General features: G+C 43.4%; 2 protein-coding genes across 2 annotated transcripts in view; both read right to left on the reverse strand.

Annotated features, from left to right (window-relative positions):
- LOC140427348 (interleukin-23 receptor-like) overlaps nucleotides 1-4113 on the reverse strand; it is a 31535-nt gene extending 27422 nt beyond the window's left edge. The window contains exons 1-3 of the mRNA XM_072512898.1: nucleotides 4038-4113; nucleotides 896-953; nucleotides 98-188 (exon numbers count right to left, since the gene is read on the reverse strand). Of these exons, the coding sequence (XP_072368999.1) occupies nucleotides 98-188; nucleotides 896-953; nucleotides 4038-4113 (225 nt within the window). The remainder of the gene's footprint in view (nucleotides 1-97; nucleotides 189-895; nucleotides 954-4037) is intronic.
- Nucleotides 4114-4131: 18 nt separating this feature from the next.
- The window catches only part of LOC140427349 (interleukin-12 receptor subunit beta-2-like), a 128713-nt gene continuing 117600 nt past the window's right edge, over nucleotides 4132-15244 (reverse strand). Inside the window, exons 14-15 of the mRNA XM_072512899.1 lie at nucleotides 7065-7164; nucleotides 4132-4657 (exon numbers count right to left, since the gene is read on the reverse strand). Of these exons, the coding sequence (XP_072369000.1) occupies nucleotides 4132-4657; nucleotides 7065-7164 (626 nt within the window). The remainder of the gene's footprint in view (nucleotides 4658-7064; nucleotides 7165-15244) is intronic.

Here is a 15244-nt window from a genome sequence, read left to right on the forward strand (position 1 = left end):
CTTGACAACATCATGGTCACTGCATTTGTCTAAAATGAATGGGATAACCACAGTGCTAAAATAATGAAGAGAAGAAATTCAGTCCCTGATATTTTACCTGCAGTACTTTAGCCACATTGCTGTTTTCCACCTTGGGAAATTCTTCATGAAGCCAGCCAGGCAAAAACATCTTGCACAGTGTTTTAATTCTAAAAGGAAAGTAAAATCGTTCACATGATACGGAAAGCATTAATTTGAAACACTTTGAATTGCATTTTGTTTCAATAGTCATTAACTGCAAGTGGAACTGCTGCCTCACAGCATCAGGGACCTGGGTCCAATTCCGGCCTTGGATGACTGTGTGGAGTTTGCACTTTCTCCCTGTGCCTGTGTGGATTTCCTCCCAGTTCAAAGATTTACACATTAGGTGGGGTTACGGGGACAAGACGGGAGAGTGGGCCTAGGTAGGGTGCTCTTTCAGAGAGTTGGTGAAGACTCGATGGGCTGAATGGCCTCCTTCTGCACAGAAGGGATTCTATGATTCTATGATAAGAAAGTTAGGATAGAATCAAAGAATCCATACAATGCAGAAGGAGATCATTTGGCCCATCAAGTCTGCACCGACCCTCTGAAAGAGCATCCTACCTAGGCCCACTCCCCCACCCTATCCCTGTAACCAAGTAACCCCACCTATCCTTTTGGACACAAAGAGGCAATTTAGCATGGCCACTTCACCTATGACCTAAATAGTAATATTATCGGAATGGGAAAAGGCTAATCAGCTTATCCCACTCAATCCAGCTTCTAACGTTATACTTGAAACCTTAAAACTCCTTTGATTGTGAAATCCATCAGTCAATATGAATCATAAATACGTTTCAATTGTAGCTTCTTTAGGTCATAATAATGTCCTTACATTTCCATGCACTCATTATGCACAAATTTCTCTCTACATCCAGAGTATTGATTGATAGCTAAAAGCATGAATTATATATCTTTAGTTTTCTTTTTTGTTTTTTCATGGAGAATGGATTCTGCCTGCTTTGCCTATTCATTCCTTACCATAAACTTTGAGGAGACATGAGCATTGCCCATGCAATCAGGGTCAGACTGTAAAGAACACTGTTAGGAAGTTTCTTTGATCTATATTACTGTTTCCCCATATTGTTTTCTTCTTTCCTGAATGTATTAACTCACGTTGGGGTTAGACATTGGCCTATTATCTCTGGAAATGGCTCCAAATCAACTCATACTGATGAGTTCAAAGGCATCTCTGTTGCCTGTAATATTATGTCTTCTATGAAGCAATAGCCAGTACAGAAATGAAAACAAAATCACGAATGTTGGACATCTGAAATAAAACAGTGGGTCAATCAGTGTTGAAAAGAATAAAAAAGGTTAATGATGTAGAACAAGTCTTTCATCAGAAGTGTTCCTAAATCTAACTAGAAATGTCATTTGGCTATGTGGGGCAGACATTTCCTGGCCCCCTTGCTAGTGGACTTGGAAGCTGGGAAAATAATAGGGAGCCATATTGAAATGGCTTCCCAATGCATTCCCAGTGTTGGTGGGGGGGAGAGAACATTGGTGAGTTTCCCAAGGATAGTCAGTGATTAGCACTGCTGCTTCACAGCACCAGGGACCCAGGTTCAATTCCGGCCATGGGTGGCTGTCTGTGTTGAGTTTGCACTTTCTCCCCGTGTCTGCGTGGGTTTCCTCCGGATGCTCTGGTTTCCTCCCACAGTCCAAAGATGTGCAGGTTAGGTGGTTTGGCCATGCTAAATTGTCCCTTAGTGTGTCCAATGGTTAAGTGGGGTTACGGGCATGGGACAGGCGAGTGGGCCTAGGTAGGGTGCTCTTTCGGAAGGTCAGTGTAGGCTCAATGGACTGAATGGCCTCCTTCTGCACTGTAGAAACTCTATGATTCTAATGCGAATTTTAATGCAAATTAAATTATTAAGATCCCAGCTAGGAGTGATTTAAAGGGCCTGCTAGCAGGTTGTTTGCGGCATACCAGGCCCCAGTCACATATGGAGGCTGCAAGTTTAATGGAGGCAGCCTCCCGTAGCCATTTGGAGAGTCATTGGTAGCAGTGGTTCCAACCCCAAAGAAGAGGCCATGGGCATCAAAGGCCAATTCTGCAGCCCCAATGATCAAAGCGGAGGGGTTGTCCCTCATTCTCTCCTCTTCACTAATTATTTATTTTGCAGTTAAGGCATCCTCTCCTTCTCCTACCTTTTCCAGCAGCACCCTCCTCTCACATTTAGGCTGCCAAGCTTCTAGAACTGTCAGCCCTGTGATTGGGCCCGCAGATTTGAGAACCCACCCATGAAGCGGGCACCTCCAGGTATATAGCTCTCTCAGTCTAGCTCCTATAAAGTGCAGGCTCAAGGCCTCCGTGGGTCCCTCCACTGGGGCTTCAAAGCTTGTGGAAAAATCCTGCCCATGATGTGAGAATAGAAATGGACAGTAGAACTGTCACATGGATACAGAATAGATGTTCTGAGGCTCGGAGGAGAAGGACCTTTACTCTCTAGGTAGGCACCAGTAAGTGGTTGATGCCGTTGTGGAGTGGCAGAAATAGGTAAAGTTTCCATTTCTGCTTAACATCTCTCATTTTCATGAAGAAATGCTTTAAAAAAAGTCCAGACCTGAAAACGTTCATTGTTGCTTTGTCTCTTATTGAATTTCCTGTTTCCTGTTGAATTTCCTGTTCCCAGAAGGAGTGTTCTTTGAATACCAGTAAGATAACCCACAATAAACAAACCAAATATTTAAGATGGCACATTTCATTTTTCTGGGTTTTAATGAATTGTAATGTTGTTCAGGTAAATATAGTACAACCGTTATAGATAGTCAGAGTTAGGTATTTGTAATAATCACCCACTGACTGTAATTTGTAACCATTAGCAACTGTAGCACATTAAAACATTTTCAGAGGTAACCTCCTCTATCTTGAAAACTGTGATATTTTTAAAGGATAGGCTTGTAGACCATGATTGTATTAACAAACAAGAGCTTTATTGGGAAGGTGTTTACTCTACAGGCTATTAGGATAGACTGCCAATTTGCCTGCGCAAACGGCTGATGATGTAATCAGTATATCACGTGACCATACTCGTAACCTATTCCAACTAGGAACAAACATGAATATACAACACTTTCCTCCCCCTTTACATTAGAGGTTCCTGCAATGAAACACAATGTAATATGAACAATCAAACTTTACAATATGAACAATTAATAAACACAACAGTCAATAAGTTAGACGTTTAGGAGGATATCAATTTCTATGTGGTTGTCAGTGAACCTCAGGCGTCTACTTTTCCGTGTTGATTGCAACCGTGTTTTTAGTTTTGAGATACCCTCAATTATGACTCGAGACAGAAGATTGATAATTCAAAGGCTTTAATTAGCAGAGAACCAGACAGCTGCCGAGAAGAGTGCTCACCACACGCTGCCCACTGAACATTACCTTATATACAGTTCCCTGGGGGGGCGGAGCCAGAGGCGGAGTCCCCCAGAGTTCCAAACCCGGTCTTAAAGGGATCATCACATTAAAGATACAGTTATACAGTTATCATTCATCACAAGTTTAGTTTGGACTTCATCTGTGGCTGTCTCAACTGGAGCCAACGTAATGTTTGGAGGTTGATTCAGTGTTGAAGTGTCCTCAACTGGAGTACTGTCCTCCACAGTTGTTTCTGGAATTGTCCGCTTCTCAGGAATGTCCAGGTCTTCTCTTGGCACAGTTTGTTGCCACAGTCTGGGAAACTAGTTCTCGTTGCTAAACGTTGGTCAGTGTGTCTCCTCCACACTACATCACCCCGAGTTTCAACAGTGTTGGAGACCAGTCCTGTATGTGCCAAGATGATGATAGGTATCCACTTCTCATTGGTGGTCTCGTTCCTTGCCAATACTTCTTGATCTTTCTGAAAAACAAGGGGTTTAGCTCTGTTCTCACGTCGCAAAACATGACTTTGCTGTTTCCTCTCAACAATTTCTCTTGTCTCAGGCGGCTTCAGCAAATCAAACCCTGCGTATAACTGACGTTTTACCTTGAGTAATGCTGTAGAACTTTGGGTTGTCAAATGTGTTGTAATCCTGGAGGTCATCAGGAACTGGCGTAGTCATTTAGACAATGATCCTTGTTCATGAGTTACCTTCAATGAATGCTTCATTCCCTCTATTCGGTTTTCCAGTTGATACACTTGGTTCTTGCATTTTGTAGTTCTTGTTTGAAACTTGCTGTTTCTTTCTCCAACACATACATTTGTTGTGCCACTTTTTAACCACAATTCCTGAATTTCGCATCTTTGCATTGGCAGTCTTCTGCTGCAGGCCCAGTTTTAACACATATGGGCAATTTTGAATCTGTGTCTGTGTTCGGGTCTTAGCTGACATTTTATAGATTCTAGTGCTCAAACTTAATTGCTTGGCTTCCTTAGCTACTAAATCCATACTGATCACAACTTCGAAAGCCTTCTTTAGGTTTAAGTTGCTTGCTGTTAGGTGCCTGTCTTGGAAAGCTTCGCTTCTTAACCCACACACTAGATTGTTTTGAATGGTGACATTCCAGACATCTCCAAATTCACAGTTTTTGGCTGATTTCCTCAAAGTAGCTTTGAATTGTGTGATTGATACATCTTCTTGTTGGTTAGGTTCATGGAACCCAAACCTCTCAGTGATGACCAAAAAGGTTCAGGTGAGAAGGGCAGCATGGAAGCACAGTGGGTAGCACTGTTGCTTCACAGCGCCAGGGTCACAGGTTTGATTCCCGGCTTGGGTCACTGTCTGTGCGGAGTCTGCACGTTCTCCTTGTGTCTGCGTGGGTTTCCTCCCGTTTCCTCCCACAAGTCCCGAAGACGTGCTGTTAGGTAAATTGGACATTCTGAATTCTCCCTCCGTGTACCTGAACAGGCGCCGGAATGTGGCGACTAGGGGCTTTTCACAGTAACTTCATTGCAGTGGTAATGTAAGCCTACTTGTGACAATAAAGATTATTATTAAGGTGGCTCTGCAATATCTCCACAATCTCATCATAGGTTTTCAAAACTGGAGTTTCTGGCTGCGCCAGACTTCATCATAGAGTTATCATAGAATTTACAGTGCAGAAGGAGGCCATTCGGCCCATCGAGTCTGCACCGGCTCTTGGAAAGAGCACCCTACCCAAGGTCAACATCTCCACCCTATCCCCATAACCCAGTAACCCCACCTAACACTAAGGGCAATTATGGACACTAAGGACAATTTATCATGGCCAATCCACCTAACCTGCACATCTTTGGACTGTGGGAGGAAACCAGAGCACCCGGAGGAAACCCACGCAGACACAGGGAGAACGTGCAGACTTCGCAGGAGGTTGAAGGTTTCCGCCTTTGATAGTACTTCGGAAATTTGGGATTACAATATCTGCTGCAATTTTATTTGCATAGACAAAATAACTGCTCGGTGTTCTCATCATAAGGTCCCGCGGCTCCATTTTTACTATGTAAAGGGCTTGCCTAAGCATGATGTGCCATGAAACATTTAGCACTACCTCGCTTCTTTTTTCAAACAATGTACCCCTGAACTCAGCCTGTTTCCTTCCGGGTTTTGGAACACCCCCCAGCTCTAAACACTTGTTGTAGTGTACATGTTATTCACAGTGCTCCCTATACTGTTCCAGACCTTTCCAGGCAGAGCACATGGCGAGCTTCTTTACAATGTTGTTTCCTCCAAAATCTACTTGCAAAGTTTGGTTCCTTCGATGGCTGCTAACTATATTTGGCACTCCTCCGTCGCCAGCTTTGGTGTAGCGTCGTTTTTACCTTCTTGATCCTTTTTGGGTGTCTGCGCACTGATCAAAAATTTTTCTTTTCTTTTTTCTTCTGAAGGAGTCTGCCAACATTGTTCCGACCTCCTCATCGTCATTTTTCTTTGTGGTATTTTTAAAGGACAGACTTACAGACCACAGAGGTATAAACAAACACGAGCTTTATTGGAAAGGTGTTTACTCTACAGGCTGTTAGGATAGACTGCCCATTTGCCTGGGTAAATGGCCGATGACATCATCAAATGTCACATGATCAGACTCTTAAAGGTCCTTGTTCCAGTTAGGAACAAACATGAATACAGAACAAAAAAAACCCAAACGTTTTGTTGTTTTAATTATTTTCAGTTATAATACTCAGTGTGTACATGGTTTAAAGCAGTAAATGGTCTATTTACTGATGGTAGAACTCTGAATTTCTTTTAGTTAGATTATGCACTAGAGAGATGTTAATCCTTTGTGGCCTTTTGTGTCTGCAAAAGAGAGATCGAGAGATATATTTTTGCTTTATGAAATTAATAATGTTTCATATGGAAGTTGTTTTTCCTCCTTTATTTACTTTCTCCTTTTACCCTCTCTAATGTGCAAACCCTTGGTGAAGTAAGTTCATGGATGCTGGGCGTAATCTAGTTTCTTGTCTAGGTCACCATTTTATTGGCAAGCCTGGGGAATAAATGTTGGTCATTTTACTGAGGACCCTCATATCTGAGCCCATTACTCCTGATCCCATGAGGTTGGAACTTGAGAGACTTGCAAAGAAAATATGGAGCATTTGCCATCTGGAAATAACAAAGACTGGGGCTCAGGGGGAAATGGGAGAGGAGAGGACTTTACACTACACCTAGCTGGAAACCTTTCAGATTAGATTAAAGTGAATGAAAATTAAATTGTGTGGGGTGTAAAACAGGCAAACGATCCAATCCCATTTCTTTCTTGCTTGCTGAGTCAGCTTAAAGTTGCACCCCTTCCCCAATTTCCCTCCCAAGTTTCAGTGGCAGTGGATAGGGAAGGATGAGGCCAATTTTGCAGAGCAGAATTATATTTTTTTAAATCACAGTTAGAATGGTGGATTTGTAACTCAGTCGAGCATTGGTACCGCCATTCCAGCTGAGATCGACTAACTCAACACTGACTGAACAGGGTTCCTTTAAACTACTTGGCCTAAATGGCTGTTCCAATTGAGCTAGAAGGAAATATTTTCCAAACCAAACAATATTTATTTTAATATTTTGTTCAAGTTAAAGATTCTGTTCAATTAAAGCAAGTAACTTACCTTCGTCTGACTGACTTTGCAAATATCAGAGTTAAAAGAAAGGCTGACGGAATGGTTATCCCCATGCTTAGCTGCAGTGGAAGAGCAATGCGGTACTGGTCTAAAATTTTCAACAATGAAGAAATCAATTCAAAATAAAGAATAATTCTTGTGTTTCATAAATATCATTATTGCATTTTCAAAAAAAATAAATTTAGGTAGAATAAAACTATCAACTATCACAAGATTCATTTCAATGTAATTAAAGATACTAAGACAACAGCAGGAAACGTTAGGAACACACAGTGGGTCAGCCAGCACCTCAAAAGGAAATAAAAGCAAAACACTGTGGATGCTGTAAATCTGAAGTAAAAAGTCTTTGAAGAAACTCGATTTCTGCCTCCACAGATGTGGCTAAACCTGCACTTTCTGTTTTTATTTCTAAAAGAGGAAAACAGCGGACCATATTGAGTGCGAGCCTTCTTCAGAGCAACAACTTAAAATGTATAGTTTTCTCTTTCAGATGTTTCTAGGCTCATGTGAGGTTCCTTTAATGTTTGTATTTACTTCTGATTTCTTCGTATTTTCAGTTTTTAAAATCTGTCACAATTTAGAATTTCACCCCGCTGGCTTGGATTTTATCTGTATTTCAAAACTTTGGGTCACATAGAGAGAGGACAACAATCCTGTGCTCTGTTAGTAACTCATTTTGGAATGGGCAGATAGAAATGAGGCAGTAATGCCATGACAAGGGTGGCACGGTGGCTCAGTGGTTAGCACTGCTGCCTCACGTGGCTGAGGTCCAGGTTCGGTCCCGGCCCTGGGTCACTGTCCGTATGGAGTTTGCACATTCTCCCCGTGTCTGCGTGGGTCTCACCCCCACAACCCAAAAGATGTGCAGAGTTGGTGGATTGGCCACGCTAAATTGCCCCTTAATTGGAAGAAAGTAATGCCATGATGAATCCTCAAGTCCATTTTCCAATGTTTCAACCTTATTTATGCTGGATTTCAACATTTAAAAGTGCTGTCCAGGATTGTTAGGCACTACTTTGAAATTTAAAGTCAATTTAATGAGGTTGCTTATGCAATCTAGGCTCTTTTTAAACATTTACTGTTGCAATCTACTATGTTTTTGCCTTTTGTTGAGGGATTGGCAGTTACCATCCTTCCTCCTCCTAACGCCACATGTACTTGTCAGATCATATTGGTGGTATCATTGGAAAATTACCTTCTATCTTTCATTCTTGGTAAAGAATAGGGGCAACAAATGCAGGCTAGATTGATGAGATTCTAGTGCAGGTTCCTGACCCCCATTTGCCAGAAACCCCACACTCAAGTACATCAGCAGAAGCTCCTACCTGCACTTGAGAGCGGAGCAATGGCTGCATAAGATTTGATTTCAATGCAAAGCAGTTACCAATATGTGAAATGCTGGGAGTGGACAAAGGCCCCAAGGGGAGCAAAACCATCATTTATCCAGTTATGTTCTTTCCCAAATCAAATTCTAATATTTATCATTTTGCTCTCCTGCATCAGCAGTGAAATGATGCGAGAAATAATAGTGCTGGCAAACATGTCTATTGCCCATTAACCTTCTTGTCAATATTCAGGGTTCAGTTTCTGCCAAAGCAACTTGGCTCCTGATCTTGTCAAAATCTCATTCCAGACATGGTCACAAGGGCTGAATGCCAGAAAAAAGGAAAGATTTGCTGCTCTTAACAACAAAGGAGCATTCACTCAGAGGGATGCAGTCACCATAATATTAAAGAACATTGACACAGTCTGCCTGCATGGTATCCCAACCTTTGACCTAATATATATTCCCTTTATGGCTGATGCACTATGACTCCATTTGAAGACACAACAACAACTTGCCATGGCTACTTTGATATCAACTTCCAGGCCTATAACTTCAGCCACTGAGAAAGACAAGAACAGTAATATTCAGGAAACACCATCGCATCCAGATTCGTCTTCAAGTCACTCACCATTCCAACTTGGACACACCATAAGAGCAGCAATGGTTCCTGAAGAAGCACAACCACCGCCCCATCACCATTTTAGGAAAAGTAGAGGTGGGAATAAATGTGACCTGGCCAAGCTTGTCCAAGAACAATAAGAAAAATTGCTTGCCTGTGCCCCTACTTTACCCCACTACCACTGAAACTCCCTTTCACACATCTGTCATCTCTAGACTTGCCATCTCCAACAGCTTCCTTGCTGACCCTCTGATCTTCATCCCCAACCATTTAATATTCCACTGCTCACCTGCTGGACCATCGTGCCATAAGACCATAAGATGGAGCAGAAGTAGGCCATTTGGCACATCGAGTCTGCTCCCCCATTCAATAAGATCATGGCTGATCTGATATAATCCTTAACTCCACTTTCCCGCCTTATCCCCATAACTCTGGATTCCCTTACGGATTAAAAATCTGTCCATCTCAGCCTTGAACATACTTAACGACCCAGCCGCTACAGCCTTCTGTGGTAAAGAATTCCACAAATTCACTATCCTCCGAGAGGAGAATTTCTTTCTAATTTCTGTCATAAATGGGCGACCCCTTATTCTGAATTGTGGCATCTCGTCTTAGACTCTCCCACAAGAGGAAACACTCAGCATTTATCGTGTTAAGCCCCCTGAGAACCCTACATGTCTCAATAAGGTCGCCTCTCATTCTTCTAAACACCAATGAGTAAAGGCCCAACCTACTCAATCACTCCTCATAAGAAAATCCCTCCCTGGATCAACCTAGTGAACCTTCTCTGGACACCCTCCAATGCCAGTATATCTTTCTTTAGATAAGGGGACCAAAACTGTTCACAATATTCCAGGTGTAGTCTAACTAGTGCCTTGTATAGTTTTAGCAGGACTTCCCTATTTTTAATACGTCAATCTCATTGAAATAAGGCCAACATTCCATTTGCCTTCCCAATTACCTGCTGAACTTGCATACTAGCTTTTTGTGATTTATGCACAAGAACCCCCAAATCCCTGTGCTGCAGTTTTCTGCAGCCTTTCTCTATTTAAATAATATTCAACTCCTTTATTCTTTCACCCAAAGTGCATAGCTTCACATTTTCCTACATTAAATTCGATCTGCCAAGTTTTTGCCCACTCACCTAACCTGCCTATATCACTCTGTAGACTCTGTGTCATCCTAACCACTTGCCTTCCCACTTATTCTTGTGTCACCTGCAAACTTGGCAATAGTGCATTCACTTCCCTTGTCAAAATCATTAATATATATTGTAAATAATTGTGGCCCCAGCACAGATCCCTGTGGTACTCCACTAGTTACAGGTTGCCATCCTGAAAATGCCACTCTTATCCCAGCTCCTTGTCTTCCATCAGTGAGCCAATCCTCTACCCGTGCTAAAATACTACCCCCAACACCATGGGCTTTTATCTTGGTAAGTAGCCTTTTGTGGGTACCTTAACAAATGCATTTTGGAAATCGAAGTATATTACATGTACTCGTTCCCCTTCATCTGTCCTGCTCATTACCACCTCAAAGAATTATAATCCTTTCTGATTTTGTTCTGCTGGAAGGTCAGCTAGCTTTTGTCAGTGTTTCCAGTGCTCTTAGCTGGGCTTCCACTAACTTCCCCAAGAGGCCTTTTCCGCAAACCTTCAAACTTCAATGGGTCAGCAATGGAGTTCCAAGGCAGGTGTGAGCGAGGTCTGGCTATCAGGATTACTTGTCTGTTACTGGCAGCAGATCAAAACTGGAGACCAAAGACTTGTTCAACTTTGAACAAAACAGCATTTGCCAGCAATTTTATTAGCAATAAGACTCAGATCAGGTTGAGGTTTTGGTGCTGGAGGACAGAGTACATTGTCTTTGTGGGATACATCATCAGGCTGCAACTAGTGACAGATCACTAAGAGATATCGGGACTCTAACATTAATGGAGAGTCAGGGAGGAAGCAGGGATATTGAATGGGAAAGTTCAGGCACGCGGATGTCTCGTAACGACAGGACCTCATTTCCCACAAGGCAGCTGGCCCGATTGACAGCTTCACCAGTTGTTGGACAAGAAAACCAATGGAAGGAAGTTGGAGCTGTAGATCACTGATTCCCAGCAATTGGAAAAGATTGGGGCATGGTGTGTGAAAAGGCAACCCAGCAATGAAGATAGAGGATGAGGGCTCAGGACCAAAGGCTGGTGGGGGGTTGGAGGGTGGGGAGTGTGGAAGGGTGAACAAAAACCTGCAGGAGACTTGAAATCTTAGTGTTCATGATCGGGAATCAAGAGAAACTGTGATCGGTGGAAGTGAAAGCAAAGACTTCCGGGCCCACAGAGAGCTCTAAAACGATTTACTTTGAAGCGCTAGCCTTTATTTCACTGCTGAGTTTCCCAGGCACTTTGTAACCCAACCAACAACTGTTAAATTTAATTTATGCTCCCAATTACACTATGGAAGCTTGATTTAAATATGACAACGGAATGCCCCACTTTTCCAAGGCAGGGCTGCGCACATTCCGTTACTGGAAAAATAGGGGCAAGTGTGTACGCGAGGTTGGGCATGTGTTCTCCAATTATTAATTTAAACCTCCCACAATTCCTCTCCTGCCTAAACATGGAGGTTTGGGGGTGGTTAGTTTCTAGATCATGGAGTCCATGAGACAACATGTTCAATAAGTGTTTTGTTGAGGTAAGAGAGAGAGATGGTGACAATAATGCAGTTCATGCAATGTATATGAACTTCCAAAAGGCATTTGCAATACAGGCTTGTCAGAAAAGTTAAAACTCATGGAATAAAAGGGACACTAGCAACATGGATACAGAACCGGCTAACCGGCAGGAAACGGACTGTCGCGGTGAACAGTTAATTTTTGGACTGGAGCGAGGTTTATATTGAGGTTCCCAAAGGATTAGTATTAGGATGGCTGCGTTTTTGATATTTATTAATGACCTGGACTTGGAATACACTACCTGGGAGTGTGGCAGAAGCAGATTCAATCAAGACCATCAATAGGGAGTCAGATAATTAATTTAAAAGAAAACAAAATACAGGGCCACAGGGAAAAAATGACTTGCTTTTGCTGAGAACTAGCATGGACACAAGGGGCTGAATGGCCTCCCCTGGTGCTGTATCCATTCTATGATACTACTGGATGATAAAGTAAAGAGTGCATTTTTAAATTTTCTGGTGCACTTCACCATTTTAGACGGATTGCGGAAATGAAGAGTTGCACATTATTGATCTATTTGGTTAGGGCAGCTCGGTGGCGCAGCGGTTACCTCATGCACCAAGAACCTGGGTTCGATCCCGGCCCCGGGTCACTGCCCGTGTGGCGTTTGCACATTCTCCCCACCTCTGCATGGGTCTCACCCCACACAACCCAAAAAGATGTGCACGAGAGGTGGATTGGCAACGCTAAATTGCCTCTTAATTGGGGAAAAAAAAGAATTGGGTACTCTAAATTTTCTTTAAAAATTGATTTATTTGTTTGCGTGATAGATGTTTTTTGTAGTTTTTTGAAGAATAAAGGAATAAAGGGTTATGGTGTTCGGGTGGGAAAGTGGAGCTGAGTCCACAAAAGATCAGCCATGATCTAATTGAATGGCAGAGCAGGCTCGAAAAGCCAGATGGCCTACTCCTGCTCCTAGTTCTTATATTGTGACATTGTGTGTATTACTTTCCTTAATCTATGTCATCAGAGATAAAAATATTTTCTAAGTCGTGTCTAATATTTTTGAAAAAGAGTTATTGTATCAGCTATCATTCTTCAATTATGAAGATATTAGATAGATTGGTGTTATTATTAGACTTGTTGAAAAGAGTGCATAACACAAGGGAGAGAGTCAAGACTGAAAGTGGTTTGCCACAAATTGTCCAGCTTACAGATACAGAGGAAGCTGCCCTGGAGATAAGTGGCACACCTGAATTGCTCTCGTTCTCAGATGAGGGACCGGAACGCTTGGAGGGATTTAGAGCCTGCGTTAGCCATGGGCGCAAAGCCCTTAGTGGCTACTAATTCTCATGAAAAAAACAGGATTTGCGCCAGCGAGATTTCAAACTGTGATATTCCTGGGCCCTCCCCAGTGACAAACTCTGGAGTAGCTGTCCAGGAGTCTGAAGTGTTGTGGCATGACAGAAACGTGATCTTGGAATGATGTACCCTGAGTAAGAAGGGTGCCTATTAGGTCTGCCTATTCCTGAAGCATAAAGAAATTGTGCCCTCTAACATTCGTGAGATTCATTCTCATCAAACTAATTAGCCATCAAATGTTAACCCGTAACAATGTCACGTGCCCACAGTCTCAAAATCTAGGAATCAGATGAGTATATAGGATTCTGGGCTCAATACTTGATTGTAAGGGATCACAAGGCAGCTTCTATGCTGGACTCCAACACCTATCAGTCAGGATCCATTTGCCCCCAAGGTGGACATCACCGTCCAGTTCACCCTGCCCATTAGTGATGTGTGTGCATATCACCCTCCTGTCAGAACCGCTAATGTTAGCATAAGGGAGAGAGCACCAGATAGGAGGCTAAAGGCAACTCTGACTGGGCGACATCATAGGTTGCGGCCAGTCCTGTAATGGAGATGGAAGGGCACCTGAGCTATGTGGAAGCGGTCACTCTCGGATAAGGTCTGGGATAGGCTGCTTCCAGGTATGGAAGGCCAATGAGTCAGGGGAGGTAATGACAGTATCCAGCTGTGACCCAACATGTCTGTGTGTGTCTCTCTCACTCTCTCTCTCTCTCCCTCTCATCCCTTGCAGGAATCCAACTGATATCAGTATGAAACCAGTGGGGCTGGCCATTCTACTTATAACAGCAATGGAGAGGCACAGACTCCAGCAGTAATGTGCTGTGGCACCCAGGGAAGACTCTGCGGCAGGAGACCAGGGGCCGCAGGGCAGGCTCAGGGGTCACATCATCCATGCAGGGGGCACAAAGGAGCAGGCGGTGACCAAGGGTTTACAGGACCCCAAATGTTTGTCCTGGAGCTGTCGGACAATATGTGTAGAAGACTTCGCCTCACCAGGGAGACTGTGCTGTACCTGTGCCACATCCTTGCCAACTTGGCGTCACATGATGGTGGAGGACACCTGCTCCTGTGGCCGTAAAGGTAATCAAAACCCTAAATTTTTATGCTGCAGGGTCATTCCATGGCTCCACTGGTGACCCGTCTGGCATATTGCAGGCACCTGCCCATAGGTACACCTGTAAGATCATCATGGATACACTCTTATGCTAGGACTTTGGATTTTATTCATTTCGACATGGACCAGGCCCAGTTGAACAAGAGGGCTATGGAGTTTGGCAACATAACAGGCCTGCTAAAGGTACAAAGGGTGATCGACTGCACCAATGTCTCACCAGGGAGCCCCTTCCTAAACAGGAAGGGGTTCCGCTCCCTCAATGTGCAGCTGCTGTGTGATCACCAGATACGATTCATGCACATGTGTGCACATTTTTCAGGGAGTGTGCATGACAGCTACATCCTTGGCCATTTGCAATTCCCTGGCATTTTGGGGGGTCATCCCAGGCTGAAGGGATGACCTGTAAGGGTCAAGAGATATCTCCTGTGTCGTGGCTGATGATTCCAGTGCGGAGGCCAGAGACCGCAACAGTGACCTGCTACAACAAAGCTCACAGTGCCACAGATCTATAATAGAGCAATGCATCGACCTCCTAAAAATGCATTTTTGCTGCCTTGACTGGTCCAGATGGCTCTCCAGTACAGCCCCAGAGGGTCTCCCACATTGTGGTGGTCTGCTGTGCCGTACATAACCTTGCTCTGCAGTGAGGCAAGGTGAGACCAGTATAAACTGGATGGGTTCCACCTGGGCAGGACCAGGACTGATATCCTAGGGGGAGTATTTGTGAGAGTTATTGGGGAGGGTTCAAACTAAAATTTCAGGGAGATGGGAACCTATGCAAGGAGTCAGAGGAGGGGGAATAGCAGACAAGCACAAAAGACAGAAAGGGGAAAAAGGAAAATGCTAGGTAAAGAAATCAAGGGCCAAAATCAAACAGGGCTTTGTGAAAAATAGTGGGAACAGGACAAGGAAAGTTTGTGCCTGAATGTGTGGAGCATTTGAAATAAAGTGGATGAATTAATCACGCAAATAGATGTAAATGGTTATGATATAGTCAGGATTATGGAGACATGGCTGCAGGGTGACCAAGGATCCAGCAGTATTCAGTATTTAGGAAGGATAGATAAAAACAAAAAGGT

Source organism: Scyliorhinus torazame, chromosome 7 (genome assembly GCF_047496885.1).
Source record: "Scyliorhinus torazame isolate Kashiwa2021f chromosome 7, sScyTor2.1, whole genome shotgun sequence".
NCBI classification, from domain to species: Eukaryota; Metazoa; Chordata; class Chondrichthyes; order Carcharhiniformes; family Scyliorhinidae; genus Scyliorhinus; species Scyliorhinus torazame.